At 43.4% G+C, this 19,130-nt stretch overlaps 1 protein-coding gene across 6 annotated transcripts in view; it reads left to right on the forward strand.

Annotated features, from left to right (window-relative positions):
- Window positions 1–212: 212 nt before the first annotated feature.
- Window positions 213–19,130, forward strand: part of PDP1 (pyruvate dehydrogenase phosphatase catalytic subunit 1) — a 99,835-nt gene continuing 80,917 nt past the window's right edge. For 2 of the 6 annotated variants that reach the window (XM_086965992.1, XM_086965993.1), the window contains exon 1: window positions 224–1,201. In XM_086965992.1, the coding sequence (XP_086822118.1) occupies window positions 901–1,201 (301 nt within the window). In that variant the 5' untranslated portion in view covers window positions 224–900. Of the gene's footprint in view, window positions 1,202–19,130 lie in introns of all 6 variants that reach the window. The other 4 variants (XM_086965994.1, XM_086965997.1, XM_086965995.1 and 1 more) reach the window with 3 other exon arrangements.

The raw sequence follows: 19,130 nt of genomic DNA on the forward strand, positions 1-19,130 counted from the left end.
GGCAACAGTTCATCCACCACTTCCGGGGCAGCGTTGCAGTTTTTCCCGGGGCAAGGGGCGTTTTCTTCCGGCTGACTGAGCTGGATTTTCCGGGCAGGGCCCTTCATTTCAGCCAATCGCAGGGCGGATGGGGCGGGACAGCCGCCCACCCTCGCCAGCATCGCTGCTTTTTGTCTGCCAATCAGCGCTAACTAGATTCCCCATTGCCACTCCCTGCCTTCAGTATTTGAAGTCGTTTACAGTCGAAGGCCAGGCAGAGGCAATCGGATTTTTACAGATTCTCCGTCCGGAGGCGGGAGGTAAGCCCCGCGACCGGGAACCTCCCGCCTTGTTCGGGAGGAGTGTAGTGTGTGCTTGGGCCCTGCAGCGGGAGCAGCTCTGCCCGGGGGCATGCCATCTCACGCCCGCCACCCTCACACTTAGCCATTGCATTTCACCCATCGCTGTCTCTCCCAGGCAGACTCAGGGCCGGGGGGTGGGCACCATCCAGCACTACTAATGCAGCCGGGTTTGTTTCGTTGCCACACCGCTGATGCGAGAGAGAGGGTTGGGTCCTGCCCTAAACCCGCATCCGACTGAGTACGTATAGTGCATGAGTGTCTACTTTCTTATTTCACCTGTCTCTAAGTATCTCTAATGCACGAAGTGCCTGGCACGCTAAACCTTCCATTATCGGGCACCTGGAATGCAGGGGTCATTCATGTCTGTGCTTGCGTCTGTCTGGCACCTTTAATGCAGGTCACCGGCCCTGTCATGCCTACCTCCATCAGTGCAGGGGGCGGGCGCCTCTCATCTCCCTGCCACTCTCAGGCATCTTTAATGCACCCGGGTGTCATCTCATCCCTTTGCATATCAGGCCAGTGGTCGTTTTAAAAGTGGGGTGTGTGGGTCTGTCATCTCATGCCTACCACCATCACTAATGCACGGGGCGAGGCTCCCGCTCTCAATGGCCCATGTGCGGGGATGACCCCGCGGTCGGCTCACCACCGGTGTCTGCCCCGCACGTTCGGCAGCGCGGACACTTTCCGAGTTGTGGCCGCCACAGACAGGGAGACATCGCAGACCGGGAGAAGGGCGCGATCCGGAACCTGGGCCGCGACCCTGACCCCCAAGCTTCCCACAGTCATCCCTGGCGGAAGCAGAGCGGAGCCGGAGCTAAGAAACCCGTGCAACGGAAACGGCCGGTCGGTGCCGCACAAAGGTATACAAGGCAAGGGGGCTGTAGTCGTATTCTGGGATATCCGGCAGGGTGCGGGATGTCACTGGGACCGGTCTCCGAGTAGCATCCAAGAAAAGCGCGAAATGGGGAATTAAGCGTAGAGAATTCTAAAGCCTGAGAATGTTGTTTATTTTCCATTAATATAATAATAAAATGATTGAGATCGTGATCCTTGATGTATTCCTTCTTGGGTTTTTAGCACAGGGATACTTCCCACATGTACTACTACAATCCTGCGGTGCATGCATGGGCCTTGTGTGAAAAGAGATGGTAGGTTGTTCATTAAGTGGGCCAACTGGACTCCTGTCTGTATGTGCACATCTAATGTTTGCCCCATTTCAGTATCAGCACTTCTTCGTGTGGGAGAAGTGCTGCCACTCGCGCGAAAATGAAAAGTAGCTTCAAAGCAGTGGGTCTCAGCTCAATGTGTGTTCTCTTCCTTCTCCATCCCGTGTCTAATGCACTACAAATTTGCAAGTCCACCCGAACCTAATCCTCCAACCTATTGACTCAAGCATACATCTAAACACCCATTATTTTGATCTTTGGCTGCAGGACGGAAACAACAGAAGCAATTAGTCACATTAAGAACTTTCTGATGGCTTATTTACACTATTTCAGAAAACCATTTATTTGTTTTGTGACGGGCTATAATTAAGGTACACAATCCAATGAAAAGATGTTTTAAATGCCTGCACAGGGGTGCTAACCAATAGTCTTCCATCCATTGAACTTGACTGAGTTTGGCCTGGAGTGGTAAATTGAACCAAAGTAAAAACTAGTCATCTTTCTACCTACTATGTTTTTTATTGGTGATTTTCATAAGGGTTCTGACTCTTGTAGCTGTCAATATGTCCAATGTTATGAAATGTGGCCTAACGAATTGGTGGCTGACGCCGGGGGTTAAGTTTTTGATCTTGGCTTTGATGCTTGAACGAAGATTGTTTGATTCTATGTGATATGCTTGTTATCTCAGTGTCTATGATTGTAAATAAGTGAAATGCAATTAAGTTGTGAGGTTATTATATCATTCAAAAATGGCAATGACTATTTGGCGCTTATTGTATTGTCTCGCTCCATTTTGTACAGCAGTCTGTTGTTCTAAAGGTTGTGGGGAGAGGGGTCACGCCAGGTAAATCTCAACGCATACACACAGTAACTTTTACCCAGTCCAGTTTTTCTCATTTACCCACACAAACCAAAAACAGTCTTAGCAACCAGCAATACTGGGACATGCAGGTCTGTACATATGGTCCAGCATGCATGAAGCCGTTGGCTTAACAACCAGAGTAGGCTAAAAGGGATTAACATGACATGGGGGCAGTTGAAAGCCATGTACTTTTAATCTGCCCATGTTCAATAGAAGTCTGAATTTCAGGCCAGTCTTTGGCGAATGTATATGCATTTTACTACTTTATTGTTAAAAATCCAAGTATTAGACGGCATTTTTATTCTATTTTAGAGAATTCTAATTCGGGGGAACTGTGATAATGCTTATCAAACGTAACGGTCTTGCCTCCTAATTCGATAAATTATTGTTGCCCTCTCTACCACCTTGGGTCGAGAAAGCTTGGGGTCATGGGGTCAGAGAGACTGCTATACGGAAAACACGTTTCAACTCAAGTGATAACGTTGTCAACCTGCAAAGATGTGTATGAATACTATGATGGGTCAGAAGTTCACACTTCAAAAAACCGAGTTTACCTCCCTGGGATTGGAAAGTGTAACCCTGTGAAAACTTTAACCCGTGAAGTATCTTACTAGAACGTCGATATTTGTTTTAGGCCTTTATTGGAATGCATTGTGCCAAACGATTTTTGAAACGTCCATGTATTGTTTCGTATAGTGCTTCATATCCTGGACGAGGTCGTAAAGCACTCCCATTTGCATTGGTACCCGGGCTCCCTATTTGGAGAGAATGGTTGCAGGGGCGTTGGATATAGACTGTCTTTTATGGAGCATGTTGGGTGCTGTGCCACAGTGCCTTGATTTGTACCTCACGCAGGGAGTTAGCTTGGTAAGAGTTCTGTAGATACCCCGGGACTGATTAATGCATACTTTGGAAATGCCATTACATTGATTGCTCCTAGGTAGGCGCTTGAATTGACCAGCACCGTCTCTTGCCGCAGCTCACTCCCCACCGCACCCCGCTGATGGCACTGCAGGAAGGCCGCAGGAACCCGCTTCTCCGGCCGCCTTTCCTGCGCAGCCTGGGGTGCACCGACGCTGGAGGAGCTGAACGCCTTCCCTGTGACAGAACAGCACGTCTCTGCAGCACCGCAGCTGCCCGTCCTGTTGGAGCCGAGCCGTGGCCGGTTGCCAGCCTGGCCGGCGTTTGGCAGCCCGTCTCATTGGAGCAGCGCTGGCCGGCCGCCAGGGCCCGTGCAGGCGTTGAGCGGTGAGTCACATGCGCGGATACTGTTCCAAGGGTGCTGGCTGGCTGCGCTATTAATTGCCTCTGTCCGTAGAGCCCTGCGCTACGGAGGCACTGGAAAGATGACACAGCGGTGCTCCTGCTCGGGCCAGGTTTACTGTTTCCCCATATCTCCGAAGATCTTATTCGCTGTTAAAAATGGCATTTGCATCGTATTACCCGCTTTCCTGCACGCTAGACTTAACAACTCTGGTTTTGAATGCATTGCCTTTACATTGGAAGTTGGAATTTTTTGTAACCTCCACTACTTGGCACGGACGGCTGTCTCTACTGATAACTGAAATATAAAGTAGCACAGAGGGTTAGGTTAATATGCCTGCTGCAAAGAGCGGATCTGTATCCTATGTGGATAGCGGAGTAGATTAGTAAAGTCAGCCTTTACCAACTCTTGAAAATAATTTAAATGCATTTGAAAGAGTGTCAGTGGAGAGATGAGGGTCACTTTTGCTTGGTGGTAGTGAGGGAATCTGAGGAGAAGGTCATATGGTGTGGGCTAAAAAGAATTGTGGCATCGGGCGCCACACGTGCTAAAGTGTTTCCGAGACCTGAAAACTCAGCCCAGTGCCCAGGGACACTGATATAGCTGTGGCACATTTCCAATTAGCTGCTGAGTTTTGCGTTCTAAAGGAATAGAATAAGAGAGAGCAGAAGTATTTTATGCTATGGACGTATATCCGTTCCCCGCCAGGTTGTTGAAATCTACTCTTCTGCGATGCCCCAGTGGAAGAAAATAATGGACAGGTTGGGAAGACGAAACAGTGATTTTCCGTTGTCACCTCAATATCTTTCTGCTTGTCTACAACACTCTGAAACACTCCGTGCTGTGTTGGAAATGAATAGAGAGAAGTGCAGATACTCTTTATACTTGAGTATCTGCTTCACACTGAAAAGTGCTGGCACTCTTATATTGATAGTAATGTATCCCCACCAAGAAGTGCTGGAAGTCTTCTTATGGAAAGCTGCCCCGTGCCTTTGATTGGACTCCCCAGGTAAAAGTCTCTAAAGTGGAGTAGGGGATCCAATGTGTAGAGCAGAGTTCTCCCACCTAATGATTATTTAGTTCTTTCTTTCACACTAGTCACTAAAGGGAGTAAGTTGACACCCACTCACATGCTTGGACTTCTGAAATAATTCTGAACTTAAGACATAAGCAGCAAAGATAAATCTTGCTTTGCAGCCGTGCCTATGTTTGGAATTGGGTTTCTGAATACAGAAAAGTGACATCTTGACAATTGGATATGGACATAATCTTGGGCCCTACATACTGTTATTCTTTTGTGAATGAAATAGTATTTTGAGAACTGATCCATGTACAAATAGTTATCACACTAAGCAAATAATCCTTGGACATTTTATTTTTTGTTCCAAAATGTATTCCCATAGGGCGAAACAATAGAACGTCACCATACCTTGTTTCTAAAAACAACATAAACTCACCACATCTAGACAAAATTAAAGAGCACAAGGAAGCGAGCCACAAGGACCTAGGGGATGGTCTACAAAGAAAACAAGGCCTTCCTGATAATTCAAACTGAGGATCCACCCTATTCTTTTATCCCAACTTTTAACTGCTTTATGGAGCTTCCGGTTTGTTGATGTTTCGGTCCCCCTTCAATCATTTTTGGGGTCCATCCTCAGGAGTTAATGGTCCTATATTTTCACAGTATTATAGTTATCTGATATAGTATCTTCAAACCCTCTCAAATTTTCAATAACCCAAGCGATCTAGTTGAATCGTACAAAACCACACTCTGTACAAACAGTCTACATCAACGTATTGGTCTTCAGGCTCTTTGATTCATCGGTCGGGAATTGGCACGAGCTACTGGATCACCCATTCTGCTGCATTAAAAAACAACTACATAACAGATTAAATCCTCACCTGTTTAATGTTGAAAGCATTTAGAGGAAGAGAGGCTTAAGACCAATATGGGGGTTGATGACACTGCTGGCAAAGATGAAAGCTTCGATGCTGGCGAGGATGCTTTTAAAGGTAAGGTGACAAGGGTCCACAGATCCTAACGTGCCACAGGTTTTTGTAAGGTTCGTGTAGTTATTCGTGGATTGAACATTGAAGGAGAGTTGTCTTATTTGATATATCTGTTAAAAAGGTTAAGGAGATAAGGGGGTTTAGCTACTCGTCCTCTTTGGTATCCTTCCAGGTTTTAGGCTGTAGATCTGAAATGGTCTGCTGGGGGCTCGCACAGTTCAGGTATATGCTTTATTTTTGAGAATTGGCATTCCGGTTTTAGGAATTAAGCAACTATGCTGTGAAGTTCTCTTTTTGGACTTCATAGACCCAACAGCAGTAGCAATAACCGCTTTTTTGCCTTTCCTTATTGCACCTTCATAGATTCTGTAGTGATATTTCCTTATTAATTTGCACTGGGGGATGTTGGTGTCACCCCTGCCTCGTAGCTTTCCAAAGATCTATTGTTTGGTTTATGTATTGATGAGGTTTCTGAGGACTGCTGTGTTGGTCTTTGATGACATTTATGCTGAGATTGTTAGATACAGAAAAACACTAAGCTGAAAGTTGAAGGTGGCAGGGTCCAATTCTTTTCAACGCTTTGGAAACTGGGCCAACAGACCGATCTGGAAGGGAAGCTATGTGGAGGATGTATGACTTTACAACGCCTACCTACCTTTACAATGCATTTTTTACACCGCAACATCCATTACAACGCATGCCATTACAACAAATTCTTTGAAACTACCTTTACAACGCATTCCACTACAACGCATGCTACATTTACAATGCATACCAGGGCTCGACAAATGTACTCGCCCGCTCGCAAATGCGAGTGAATTTTGTGAAGGTCGAGTCAGTTTCAAGGCCTACTTGACCGGCCTGGCGAGTGCTATCTGGCAGTGGTGCAGTAGCATGTGAAGCCTCTAGGGGGCAGCATGATACGAGTGCAGGTGGTGCGGTGCGCGGTAAAAGGCTCTAGGGGGCAGCATGCATGCACCACCTAACTTAGTGGTGGTGGTGGTGGTGGTGTTGTGGTGCGCTGCCTATTTGGGTGCCAGAGCCGTCAATCTTGTAGCGCGCGAAAGCGCTACCAATGACGGCCCTGGCCTGCCCCCATGCTGTGCTGCTTAAAGTGCAGCAGTGACGTAGCACGTCACCACGCGCTCTCCTCGGTGGAGTCGGGACTCGGGACAGAGTGCAGGGCAATTTGGCCTGCAGAGGTGAGTCCGTTTCGACAATTGCTGAGCTGACTGATCCGTCATGTGTCACCCTTTCCCCGGCCTTGCGCCGGCTCCCTTCCTCCTGTAATTACCACTCCCCAAGGCCTACGAGAATGGTCTGCTCCTCGACGCTGTGAATAATTTGAGGTTGGTCGCTGTATGGGCATCCTGCCCAATAATAATGCCATGACTTCCCTCCGCAAACAGAGCCCCTACCAATTAGAGAGCCGCCCCCGCCGACGGATGCGCACCTCTCAACACCTCTCCAACAGACCTCACTCCCTCCGTGTCCGGCATGCCCCAAACTGGCCAGCAAACTTCCACCACCTGGCCCGCATCCCCGCCCACCCCCTTATTGTCCATGAGCCTCTACCCCAGCCAGCCCAGTGCAGAGCACGCCCCTTCTCCTGGACCCCCTGCCTCGAACCCTCCGCGCAGTTATCCATTTTCTTCCCCTTATTTTTTAGGGCAACTGTCTGCGTGGCACCCCCGCTCCCATCACCCTACTGTCGGCAGTTCCACATAGGCCACCACCAGCACCCCCACCGAACACCCCTCCCCACTGTCCTGCTGAGCCACCCTTGCGCTCCCGACCCCAACCAAGCATCCGCGAACTTCCCCTGAGCCCCCATCAATCTCCAAACAACCAGCCAACCCTTCCCGACACCCCTCCCTGTGCACAAGTCCTCCCGGGCTGAGGTTGCGGGCGGTGTGTGGTCTTCTCCGTGCGCTGTAACATGAGAAAGGTGAAAGGGACGAGACTGGCAGCAGGGACGGGGCAGTGTTTGAAGAGAGATAGTGGGTTGCAATGTGGAGCTCTATGAGTGCAGTGTCGGGGTAATTCTAGGGGTAACTAATAACACCAAGAATGCTGGGACTTGTAGTCTTTGGTATACACCATGGTCAATTGACAACAATCCCATTCCGATGCGCGTCACTGCCCGCAAGACACCGCCTCCTCCTTCCCTGTATACAATAACGTTCACAATGACTTGCCACTCTGCGATGTCAGTGCCTGCCCCTCTTGCCCCTAATCCGCCCAGAAACCAACCTCCAAACTAGCCCAGGCCCGACCCCCACGGTCCCGAGCCAGTGAAGCCAGCACCAAGAACCCCAGGTACTCCCCCTATCCTCTGACACCCCTTGCGCCGTCCATGATCGGCTGAAATGGGGGGGGGGTGACGAATACTTTCCTATACCTTCCTCTGCCATAGATCCTTGCTGTCCCACCCACTCCTACATCTACTTGCATTGCACCATCTACGAGCGTCCCTTCCCTCTACTCTTTCATCCGCACCGTCGCCAAACAGGACCCCTGCTTATTCAGGAGGGCGACCCCCCCCCCCTCTCCACGCTCCCCAGCCCCCACCACCTTCCCCCTGCTGCCCCGTGTCCCTCGCCCTTGGTCCATATCAGGTTACACGTAGATTAAAAAAAGAGGCATACATACACGAATGTACACAAACATATTTGGTTTTATAGATTCTCTTTCGAAGACGTGGACACCTTAGCTTGAGAGTGAGAACCGAATAGAAAATAATAAAAGCTGACATGTTGTTTGTGCAACCCTTTCAAAATGCTTTGTTCGCCGTTTTCCTCTGGGTATTCATTTAGCACCAAGTGAGGCTGCACTTGGCGCCGCCTTAAAAGGGGACCAGTGCGCGGTTTTTCTGTTTAGTTGGTTCGTTTCGTTGTCTTTATTAGATGTACCAACCTCTCTGGTTTTGGGTTATGCTTAAACCGAGGCATTGCCTCGTCCACATTTGATTTGGAAATCTTAGCTTAGTACGCTGCAACTGAATTTTATCCCCTTTGGTCTTAATAAGATTCGATATTGTGCATTGTTACAGTTGAAAATGAATAACTGAATTTTGTATGACAATGTAAAGCGTTGCGTGCAAATTAGCATGGGAATGAATTGTATGCATTATTGTGGAAGCAAAGAATTAGAATGACATTGGTGTGGTCAAATGACAGTTGCACTGTGAAGCAAGTCCTAAACTGTGCCCTTGAAAATGCAATCTCAGGCTGCGCTGCTGCATAAGAAAACAAAATGATCACCTCTGTAGAGCAAAAGCACTTTTTTGTGGATGCACACACATGTTCTACCTAATGGAAACATGTACTCATGGCTCCCAACATGTGGGCAGAGCCAAAGCCCCTCTCTAGTAATGCTCACTCCAATTGCCTGGTGACAGCTACGTTGTCAAGCCAGACCATGTGCAATTTGTTTACAGTCCGTGCTGTGCCCATATAAACTGTTTAAAAAAGGTTCGCTTTCCCGGATGAAGCGCATGAGGAGAGTTTGATTTGGCTGTTTGTGTTGCACCGTAGGGTTTCTATACTTGCACTTATAAACGTCCTAACTTCTGTCAGTTATCTGAAGGTACAAAGGAAATTAAATGTCTTCCCAGAGTTTATAATACTGCTATGCAAGTTGCATTAGAACATTGTGTGGTGAATGTACTATGCTGTAGTTTGTGAATATTTGTATGTTTCCTCACCTTCATTGGGTTGTTGGCGCTGCAAATGTTTTGAAAAAAGTCCATAATGCGATCAATTTGTGGGTCGAGTGCATTGCTGTTAGGTCGAGTAGAAAAGTCTACTCACTCGACCTGCAGGTCAAGTAAGATTTTTTAGATTTGTCGAGCCCTGCATACCATTACAACGCATAACATTACATTGCATGTAAGGTAAGTATTGGATAGTGTAGGGGTGAAAATTACTATTCTAACTCCAGGGGGTGCAACAGTAGGGTAAGTGTTTGATAGTGTAGGGGTAAAAATTACTATTCTAACTCCAGGGGGTGCAACAGTAGGGTAAGTGTTGGATAGTGTAAGGGTACTATGTGTTGTAATGGTATGTGTTGTAATGGTATGTGTTGTAATGGTATGTGTTGTAATGGTATGTGTTGTAATGGTATGTGTTGTAATGGTATGTGTTGTAATGGTATGTGTTGTAATGACTGTGTTTAACGACTGCGTTGTAATGACTGCGTTGTAATGACTGCGTTGTAATGACTGCGTTGTAATGACTGCGTTGTAATGACTGCGTTGTAATGACATGCGTTGTAATGGTTGCGTTGTAAATGCATGCGTTGTAATGGATGTTGCGTTGTAAAAGTTTTGTTGTAATGGTAGTGCGTTGTATAAGTTGCGTTGTAAAGGTTGTTTACCCTATGTGGAGGATAAACTGAATTATTGCATGAAAGTAGATCGCAAGATGACTATTGATAAAATTGAGGCGGTTCTGAGGGGTACAAAATGCTACCTAGGTATGGTTGCAGAAATAGTTGGACTTTAGCCCATTTGAATTAGATTCCGTTATTCCATGTTGAATAGCAAACATTTGTAAGAGGATGATTTTATTATGTGGCAGTAGACCGATTATCTGAGTCCAGCCGGGTGTCAGTTGAATTACAGGGTTAGAAGTGGAAGGAGGGGACGGAGGATGGAGCGAAGAAGTAAGAGTTGGTAGTGTAGGTGCTTGAGAGAAATTGAAATTATGGAAAGTTCGGAGTGAAAAGATGATTGGCCTTAGTACCCAGGAGGGATTTGGAAAATGTAGGAGGGTAGAGGGATCCGATAGGAATTGAAAGTAATGGAGGAGTGCAGAAGTAGGAGAGAAAACGATTGCCATCCAACCATCAGTTAATGAGAATTATACACCTTTGTTTAGCATATTTTTGTCTAGATGTTGACATGGTTGCAGAGGTAAGCTTTCAAATGGAGACGCTAAATTGAATGTGGTCGGTTTGGAGATGATCAGGTGAATGCTGCTTATTTATTTAATTTGGGATGCATTGATTAAATCAGGGACTAAGTCTTGGTTATCAATGTCATCAGTGGTGGTTCAAACTTTGAATTGTGATGTGGTTGTTTGATCTGGAGCAGCTAAAGTTCAGCTAATGTAATACAGCTTGTTTTTCCCCTCCACATATTTCTTGTTCACTTGAAAGCATACTATTACTTATGTTGGCCGTAACAGTAGATATTCCAGCCAGAGTTTCGGAGCAAAGCAGCTCCCCATCTAAAACTTCGAGGTTAACACTACTGTTAATTTTGATTATTTGAGGGAATTTGGGGGTTCTCTCACACTCACTCTCTCACTCATACACTCTTACTCTATTGCCACTATAGTAGTTGTTCCCATAGACCAGAAACTCTGCAGGCACTGACTGAGCTACTGTTTTTAGGTCTCATCTGTCAAGACAGCTCAAGCTGTCTGGCTGCCAAAAACCTTTTGTGAACTTCCCAAAATGTGCAGTGGAGTTATAATCCACTCATTACCCACTGTTGATTGGCTTTGTCACGCTAATTTCCTTGCTTCTTATTGAATGACTTGCCTTGTCCAGCGTGTTTGTCCCTTCCATTGAGCATACCTACTTTACCATCTTTTTGATTTGTATTCTTCCACTGCTCACTTTTAGAGAACTACTTTTTTCTTTTCCTTTAAACTCTCCATGAGAGTGAATGTCTTTGCTAGATCTCTTTTGTGTGTTGCCTTCCTCCCCAAAGCACCTTACCTCCACTGCACAATGTGTTTTTCTCTCCGGTGTGCTTCACCTCCCACCCCCTAACCGCCCTGTGCTCTGTGTTGTTCTCCCTAGTGTGCTGCTCCACTTGCACTCCATTTTGCTTTCTCCCCGTGGTCTGCTTTTGTTCTCCCCCACCCTTCATGGCTATTTCCATTTTTGGAGGAACAGACATTTGTCATTTACAGCCAAGTGCTCTACTACAAAACGCGCTTTCACACACTCCACATTTCTTTTTTTAATATTTACTGTGCCAAGAGGTGTCTGACATCTTGTACCTGTCAATTAAAATAAGGAAAAATAAATGCCACCTGTGCCATTCTGCATACGGTCGCATGCTTGGGGATTACGAGACTGATAACAGAGGACACTTCATCATGCCTTTGTTTTTCATTTTAGGTTTTGCTTCAGACATTACAATCTGGCTAAAAAAACATTGACAAGGCATCTTGCATGTTGGCTCTGCCAATGCTTGCTTCTGTTTGTTGAAGTACTCCCTGACAGTGCATGTGTTTAGAAGCTGTCTCCATCGTATTCTGCTTTCTCTCATCTGATGTCCCTGTTGTTGCTTCCCCCTCTCGCTGTCCCTGGTGTTGCTTGCCTCCTCCTGCTGTCCTTGTTGCTGCTTACCCCTGTGGAAGCAGAACCTTGTACCACAATATTTAGGACATCCTAATATTCAGATCACCCCAAAATTTACCTCAGGCAGTTCTACTTCAGTTTGACCTTGCGCAAAAGGCACCCTCCTAAACATCAGTTTAGCAGAGTAGCAAAACAAATCATTGGGACCCAGGGCCTAGGCTCCAGGGCGGTGCGATCGGTGCCACCGCACCGCTCGTCGACTTGGAAAGGGCGCCCTGTTTGCAAAAATATTATGGCTTGAAAACCACCTGCTGCCTCGTTAGAGTCGGAGTTTTGTCTAGTGGAAGTTTGACTCCTTGTAAGTTAGCTCAGAAGGTTATTATGCCTGCTGCTAAAAATGTGTGCCATGTAGATCACAAAGTGTATATAATGTTAATAGGTAAATGGGTTGCTGCTATTGTCAGAGAGATATTTTTGTTACTTGCAGTTTATAAGGTAGAATCCTAATATAGAAAAATGAGGTATTAACTGTCATCAAAGGTCTTCATGCAAAATGCAGGGTTTATATTAGACCTACATGTTTTTGTGCCCGGCTTTTCCTTAAACTGATCTTGCAAAAAGGATTAATTTGGGTAGAAATGAATTATAACTATTAAAGAGCACCCCTAACAATTAGTGTTATGTTTTAAATTCTGAAGTTGTGCTTTTCCAGACCTAGGACTATATTTGCCTATCAGAATGGATAACCTGTGGCTCCTGCATCTTGTAATCTTCAGTCTTATGTAACGTTTCCTATACACTGATTTACACGTGTGATTGTCTCTGTTAAGTGTGTGTATGATGTAAAGTGCTCTGACACCTCCCACTGGTATGAGTGGCGCTATAAAACTAAATGAATCTGAGAGACTGGTACTGGAGATTTGAGGAACACTGTTAACTAACTGGTGGTAGTGAGGTAGTCTGTGGGGGAGATGGTCACTGGGGCGCCAACAAACATTGTCGCACAGGGCGCCACCGGTGCTAAAGCCGGCCCTGTTGGGACCCCTCAGTAATTGAGTTCTAGATCAGAAGGTTTTATTAAAAAAATCTAAAAATGAAGCGGTACAGAATAAATGCCATGAAGGCTCAAATCAAGATGTTATACAGAGTAGTTAAAATCAGAAATAATTCCAAGTCCCAAGTGTGCATCAAAAATCCGAAAAGAAACAGACAGCTTTCCGAGTAGAAAAATAAGTCCTCTCGCTCTCAACAACATTCAGGGGTTCTTATACATAATTCTTGCATAACATATTAGTAAAACAGCAAACTTCTCATGGCATAGTTTAAAGTAACCACTCATTTGACAAATCATAATTCTCTGTATCACTACCGAAGTTCATTAGCACTATTCCTCCTTTTAAGTTAGAGTTCAGCATATTCCATGTTATTGATATCTGGAGATGTTCAAACTAGTATAAAACATTCAGACAATGAACTTTTACAGTGAAAGGGTCTTGATAAAACGTTACAGTTCGGAACACTAGAAAGTTAATTCTCAGTACAACAGGAAAATTACACCAACTTGTCTTCGTTCAGCAGAGCTGTAGGGAAAGATAATGCGAAGGGGGACCAGATTGGATGGGGGTGAATACCGGAGGGTAAACGGCATCCGTCTTACTCAAGATGGAGTTTCATGTAAAAATGTCGTTACAAAAGGGGGGTTTTACCCATGCAGTCGCGGGGACCTGGGCGCTATTTGGTATGTGTAAAGAGGGGCCCCCGCAAGGAGAGCGTGTTATGTACAACACACACTAACACTGAATAACACAACCATTAATCAAGGGATATAAATCAGATGAATAACAAGTATTGTCCTTTATTTAACAATACCGAGTTACAATCAGTATAGAAAATTTCATTTCTAATCAATAACCCCAGTAGGAAAGGGAGGGGAGGGAAGGGTGTGCTCAGGGCGGTGTCAAGTCAGAAAAAGAGTACACACAGTCATAAAGAATTATGAGTTATAACAGTCTGCAATTCAAAGTCAAAACAAATCTGATACAAAAAGCCTACATTTTTAAAGGCATCCTTTAGGAAACTGTTATATGGCAGACATTCAGCGGACACATACACAATTCCGAATGTTCAGGGGCATGTGCCGGAGGTCTGAGGAGAAAGAGGCGTCGACGTTTCGACCCCTAGCCGTAGGCTACATTAAATCCTTATACGGGGTCTTCATCAGGACGTGTGCAGGACGGGGAGGAGTGGGGAGGGGCAATTCTATAATGTACACACAGGTGAGTGGCGCTGTTCAACTTGGCACTGAGGGCGTCGTGAGTGGTGACAATGTTATAGGTCACTCAAAAATGATTAGAAGCCAATTTTTATGGCATCGCGCTAAGAAATTATTCTCAATTAGCCTATTCCGTCTGTGACGCAGGCCGAATATTGTCTTTAAACTGATTGGAAGACCAGTTTGTTAGGACATCATGCTAAATGAATTACACGTGAAATAGCCATTTCCGTGTTTAACAAACTTCAACGGTGGTTGAATCAGGAGCTCGAGTTGTCAGCTCCGTGAGGCAGCTACGTGAAGTTGGGGGCGAGGCCACAAACTTGTGAGATGGTTAAATCAGGGACTCGAGTTACACGCTGAAGCTGTTATTTGAAAAATTGCTCCTGTGACCGAATCATATTACTCGAAGGCTTGTCTCTGTCAACTCCGTGAGGTGCCTCACGGAGCTGACAGATACAAGCTTCCGAGTAATGTGATTCAGGCACAGGAGCAGGTTTCCAAATAACAGCTTTAGCGTGTAACTCGAGCTCCTGATTCAACCACCGTTGAAGTTTGTTAAACACGGAAATGGCTATTTCATGTGTAATTCATTTAGCATGATGTCCTAACAAACTGGTCTTCCAATCAGTTTAAAGACAATATTCGGCCTGCGTCACAGACGGAATAGGCTAATTGAGAATAATTTCTTAGCGCAATGCCATAAAAATTGGCTTCTAATCATTTTTGAGTGACCTATAACGTTGTCACCACTCACGACGCCCTCAGTGCCAAGTTGAACAGCGCCACTCACCTGTGTGTCCATTATAGAATTGCCCCTCCCCACTCCTCCCCGTCCTGCACACGTCCTGATGAAGACCCCGTATAAGGATTTAATGTAACCTACGGCTAGGGGTCGAAACGTCGACGCCTCTTTCTCCTCAGACCTCCGGCACATGCCCCTGAACGTTCGGAATTGTGTATGTGTCCGCTGAATGTCTGCCATATAACAGTTTCCTAAAGGATGCCTTTAAAAATTTAGGCTTTTTGTATCAGATTTGTTTTGACTTTGAATTGCAGACTGTTATAACTCATAATTCTTTATGACTGTGTGTACTCTTTTTCTGACTTGACACCGCCCTGAGCACACCCTTCCCTCCCCTCCCTTCCTTTTCCTACTGGGGTTATTGATTAGAGATGAAATTTTCTATACTGATTGTAACTCGGTATTGTTAAATAAAGGACAATACCTGTCATTCATCTGATTTATATCCCTTGATTAATGGTTGTGTTATTCAGTGTTAGTGTGTGTTGTACATAACCCGCTCTCCTTGCGGGGGCTCCTCTTTACACATATCATGTAAAAATGTGGCATAAATAAATCATGTTAACAAACACACTTATGTACGTCGTATTAAACTCTTTTCTTCTGCAATCATATCAATAAAGCATTTGCGTATTGAATCATAGCTATAAATCATTATTCGCCATTATTATTTTCCCACAAGTATATAAATCCAGAAAAATGCTACTACACCATTTCCTGCCGTCCATGTTGTTGATTGCCCCCACTCACCATCCCTTAGTTGTCTGTACTGCCTCCCACCTGCCATTAAAAAAGCACTTTGACGTGGCCAGTGCTGGCCACATCATATACATAAAAAAAAAAATAATAATTTTAAATATTTCTGCTATGCTGCACACAGCAGCACTGCTGTTCAACATGGCTAAACACACTAACCAAGCCATTAGTCGAGGCTTATTGGCTCTGCCAATGATTTTTTATCCAGCCATGCTGTAAAGCAGTGCTGTACAACATGGTAAACCTAGGAAAAGCCAATAGCTCTTGTCTCGTAATAGCTCTTGTCTTGAAGGCAAGACCTATTTGATTTACCAATGCTTGTTTTTTTTGCTGATGCTTCACAGCATTGGCAAGCAAACTAAGTGCATAGGTGAGACACATTTGCTTTGCCAATGCTTGTTTTTAATAGCACTTCAGCCGAGTTGCATTCTGGATTCAGACAGGTCAGCACTACACTGAGTATTTTCGGGTGGCCACTAAGCCCAAATCACCGGACAACTTCTCGCTTTCTGTATCTGAATAAGGCAAGCACATTTGCTTTGTTAGGTCTGCGGCGTGCAAATGAGTGCTTGAGGAAACGTGTGAGGGTGCTAATACCTTGGTAATAGGACCATCGAAAAGCTTCTGAGAGAGGGATGTAGAGGGGATTTGTAATTTGATGGAGATCTTGAAATTGCTGAGGTATAAGTATTGCCTTTGCTTTTAATATGCACCAATATAGGGATAGAACACCTCAGTGCGAGTATTGAAGGAATGTTGTCACTTTCAATAATTGTCATCTCGGACATAATAACTACTATGCTTTTACTGGAGCCATTACTGACCTTCCCCCTTCCCCAAATACTCAAGGGTTCGACTTCTAACCTTGCTGGACTCTAACAAAGGAGTGCCCCGATTTATGTCTTCTTCACTAATCATCGTATAGTCTTTTCTGGGTTCAAAGTTGATATTAAAATCACCAGCAACCAATATTACAAGCCTATTTCCGTCGCCTCTGCAGCCTGCCATATGAAGCGAATGTCTGACATAATATCGACAGACAGAATATCGAAATACAAAAATATCGGCACAAAAATATCGACATCAAAAATATCGGAGTCATATCTTCATAAAGGTAAGTACAAAAATATCGAAAAAATAATATCGTAGTACAAAAATATCGAAATTAAAAATATCTTTTTTTAAATGTATTAATAATAATGTAAAAATAATTTTAAAATACATATAATTTTACAAATATTAAATAAAAAAATTAAAACTAATACATATACATTTAAAATAAATAAAACACTTAATAATTTAATGTAATTGTTTTTTTTAAATTTCATTTAATTGATTTAATGTAAATATTTTTTATTTTTACCCTGTACGCCTGTACCCCGAAAACCCAAAACTGACCCTAAAAATATCCCTGTACCCCAAAAACTCAAAACTAACCCTGAACCCTAAAAATATCCCTGTACCCCAACAACTCAAAACTGACCCTGAACCCTAAAAATACCCCTTTACCCAAGAACTGAAAACTGACCCTGAACCCTAAAAATACCCCTTTACCCAAAAACTGAAAACTGACCCTGAACCCTAAAAATACCCCTTTACCCAAAAACTGAAAACTGACCCTGAACCCTAAAAATACCCCTTTACCCAAAAACTGAAAACTGACCATGAACCCTAAAAATACTCCTTTACCCAAAATTAATTAATATTATTTAATTACCAATTAATTCTTAATTAACAATAACAATAAAGTAAATATATTAGCACATTAGCTGTAATTAATTTAATTTAATAATTAATATTATTTTTCCAAATTAATTAATTAAGAATAACAAATTATATATAATAAAAATTACTCTTAATTATTGTAATTAACTAATTAATAATTAATTACCAACTAATTAATAATTAAAAATATGTACAAAATTATATTAATTAATTAACTAATTAATATATATTAATTACCAATTAATTATTAATTAAAATATGTACAAACATATATTAATTAATTATTATTAAATTACTTCCCACCCTATTCCCCTATAAACCCATAACCCGCTACAGAACATATTTATCAATTAATCAATTAATTAAAATTAATTAAAAATTAATTCTTAATTAATAATTCCTACTAATTAATAATTAATTTAACATAATTAAATTACTTCCCACCCTATTCCCCTCTAAACCCGCTACAGTAGTAAAAGATAATATTTAATTAAATTACATTAAAAATAAATAATAAAACATAATAAATACAATATAATATACACTACATTTATTTAAAAATTGATATTCGTAACATCAGTTATTTATTTCGATATTATTGACATCGATATTTAAAACCTCGATATTAATGATATCATTCTAATATCGATATTAAGACTGTCGATATTACTTACCTTCGATATTTTGTCCCATCGATATTTAAACTTCGATATAATTGTATATCGAAATTTAAAACTCGATATTTTGTCTGTGTACCATATGAAGCCTATCATCTGAGCAGGCTATGGTTGGAGATTCTGCTTTATGTATGTTAACGCTATTATAATCGTTCAAAATCATTCATTGCCTGTCTTAAATGTTATTAGTATCTGTTGTATCAAGATAATTTGTTGGACCAGAAATGAAGTCAGATGTGTACCCATATTGTAAGACCAGCAGCTGGTCTTCCTCTGATTTGCGCGACTGCTGGTACATTACTGGATATGTATTTTGACTTCTAAATGGGTTCCAACTCCCATGTTTTGCACTAACCTAGTGGCATCCCAGCCTACTATATCGATGAGTAATATTAATCAGGATCTCTTTCATTGACATTTGTACCTGCCATATTGCCAAGTATGAAACGCCCTAAATGGGTGAATTTTATATTTTTGCAATGGGAGCAGCATCAGGGGTTAGTGCAGTCTCATAGAGCACAAGGCATATCCTAATATTATTGCCAATTCTAAGAGTGGAGCAGTGGTTTGCTCAAAAGGGATATACTAGCCTCTCACTCGCTAAACAAATTTACTTTCTTGTTTTATCCCAAGTTGTTTGTTTGTAGCTGTTTAAATTAAACAGCCTCTTGCTCAGCACTTCGGCCTTATTATTATCCAATATGTGTGATGTGTGTGTATGGGGCAGCCTGAGCAAAAAAGGATTTTTCGGCTCCATGACCTTAGATGCTAGTGTTCCCATGTTTGCAAGATTTTCCTTTTGAGCCAACTCTGCTCTGCATTGTCCCATACCCTCCCAACATACCCTGGTGGTGTCCCTGCCTCCCCCAACCCAGAACTATACAGAAATTCAATATATGACATCTAATTTGAAGCAACATCATTGGACCCTTTA

The sequence above is a fragment of the Lissotriton vulgaris genome, chromosome 4_1 (genome assembly GCF_964263255.1).
Source record: "Lissotriton vulgaris chromosome 4_1, aLisVul1.2, whole genome shotgun sequence".
Classification (NCBI taxonomy): domain Eukaryota; kingdom Metazoa; phylum Chordata; class Amphibia; order Caudata; family Salamandridae; genus Lissotriton; species Lissotriton vulgaris.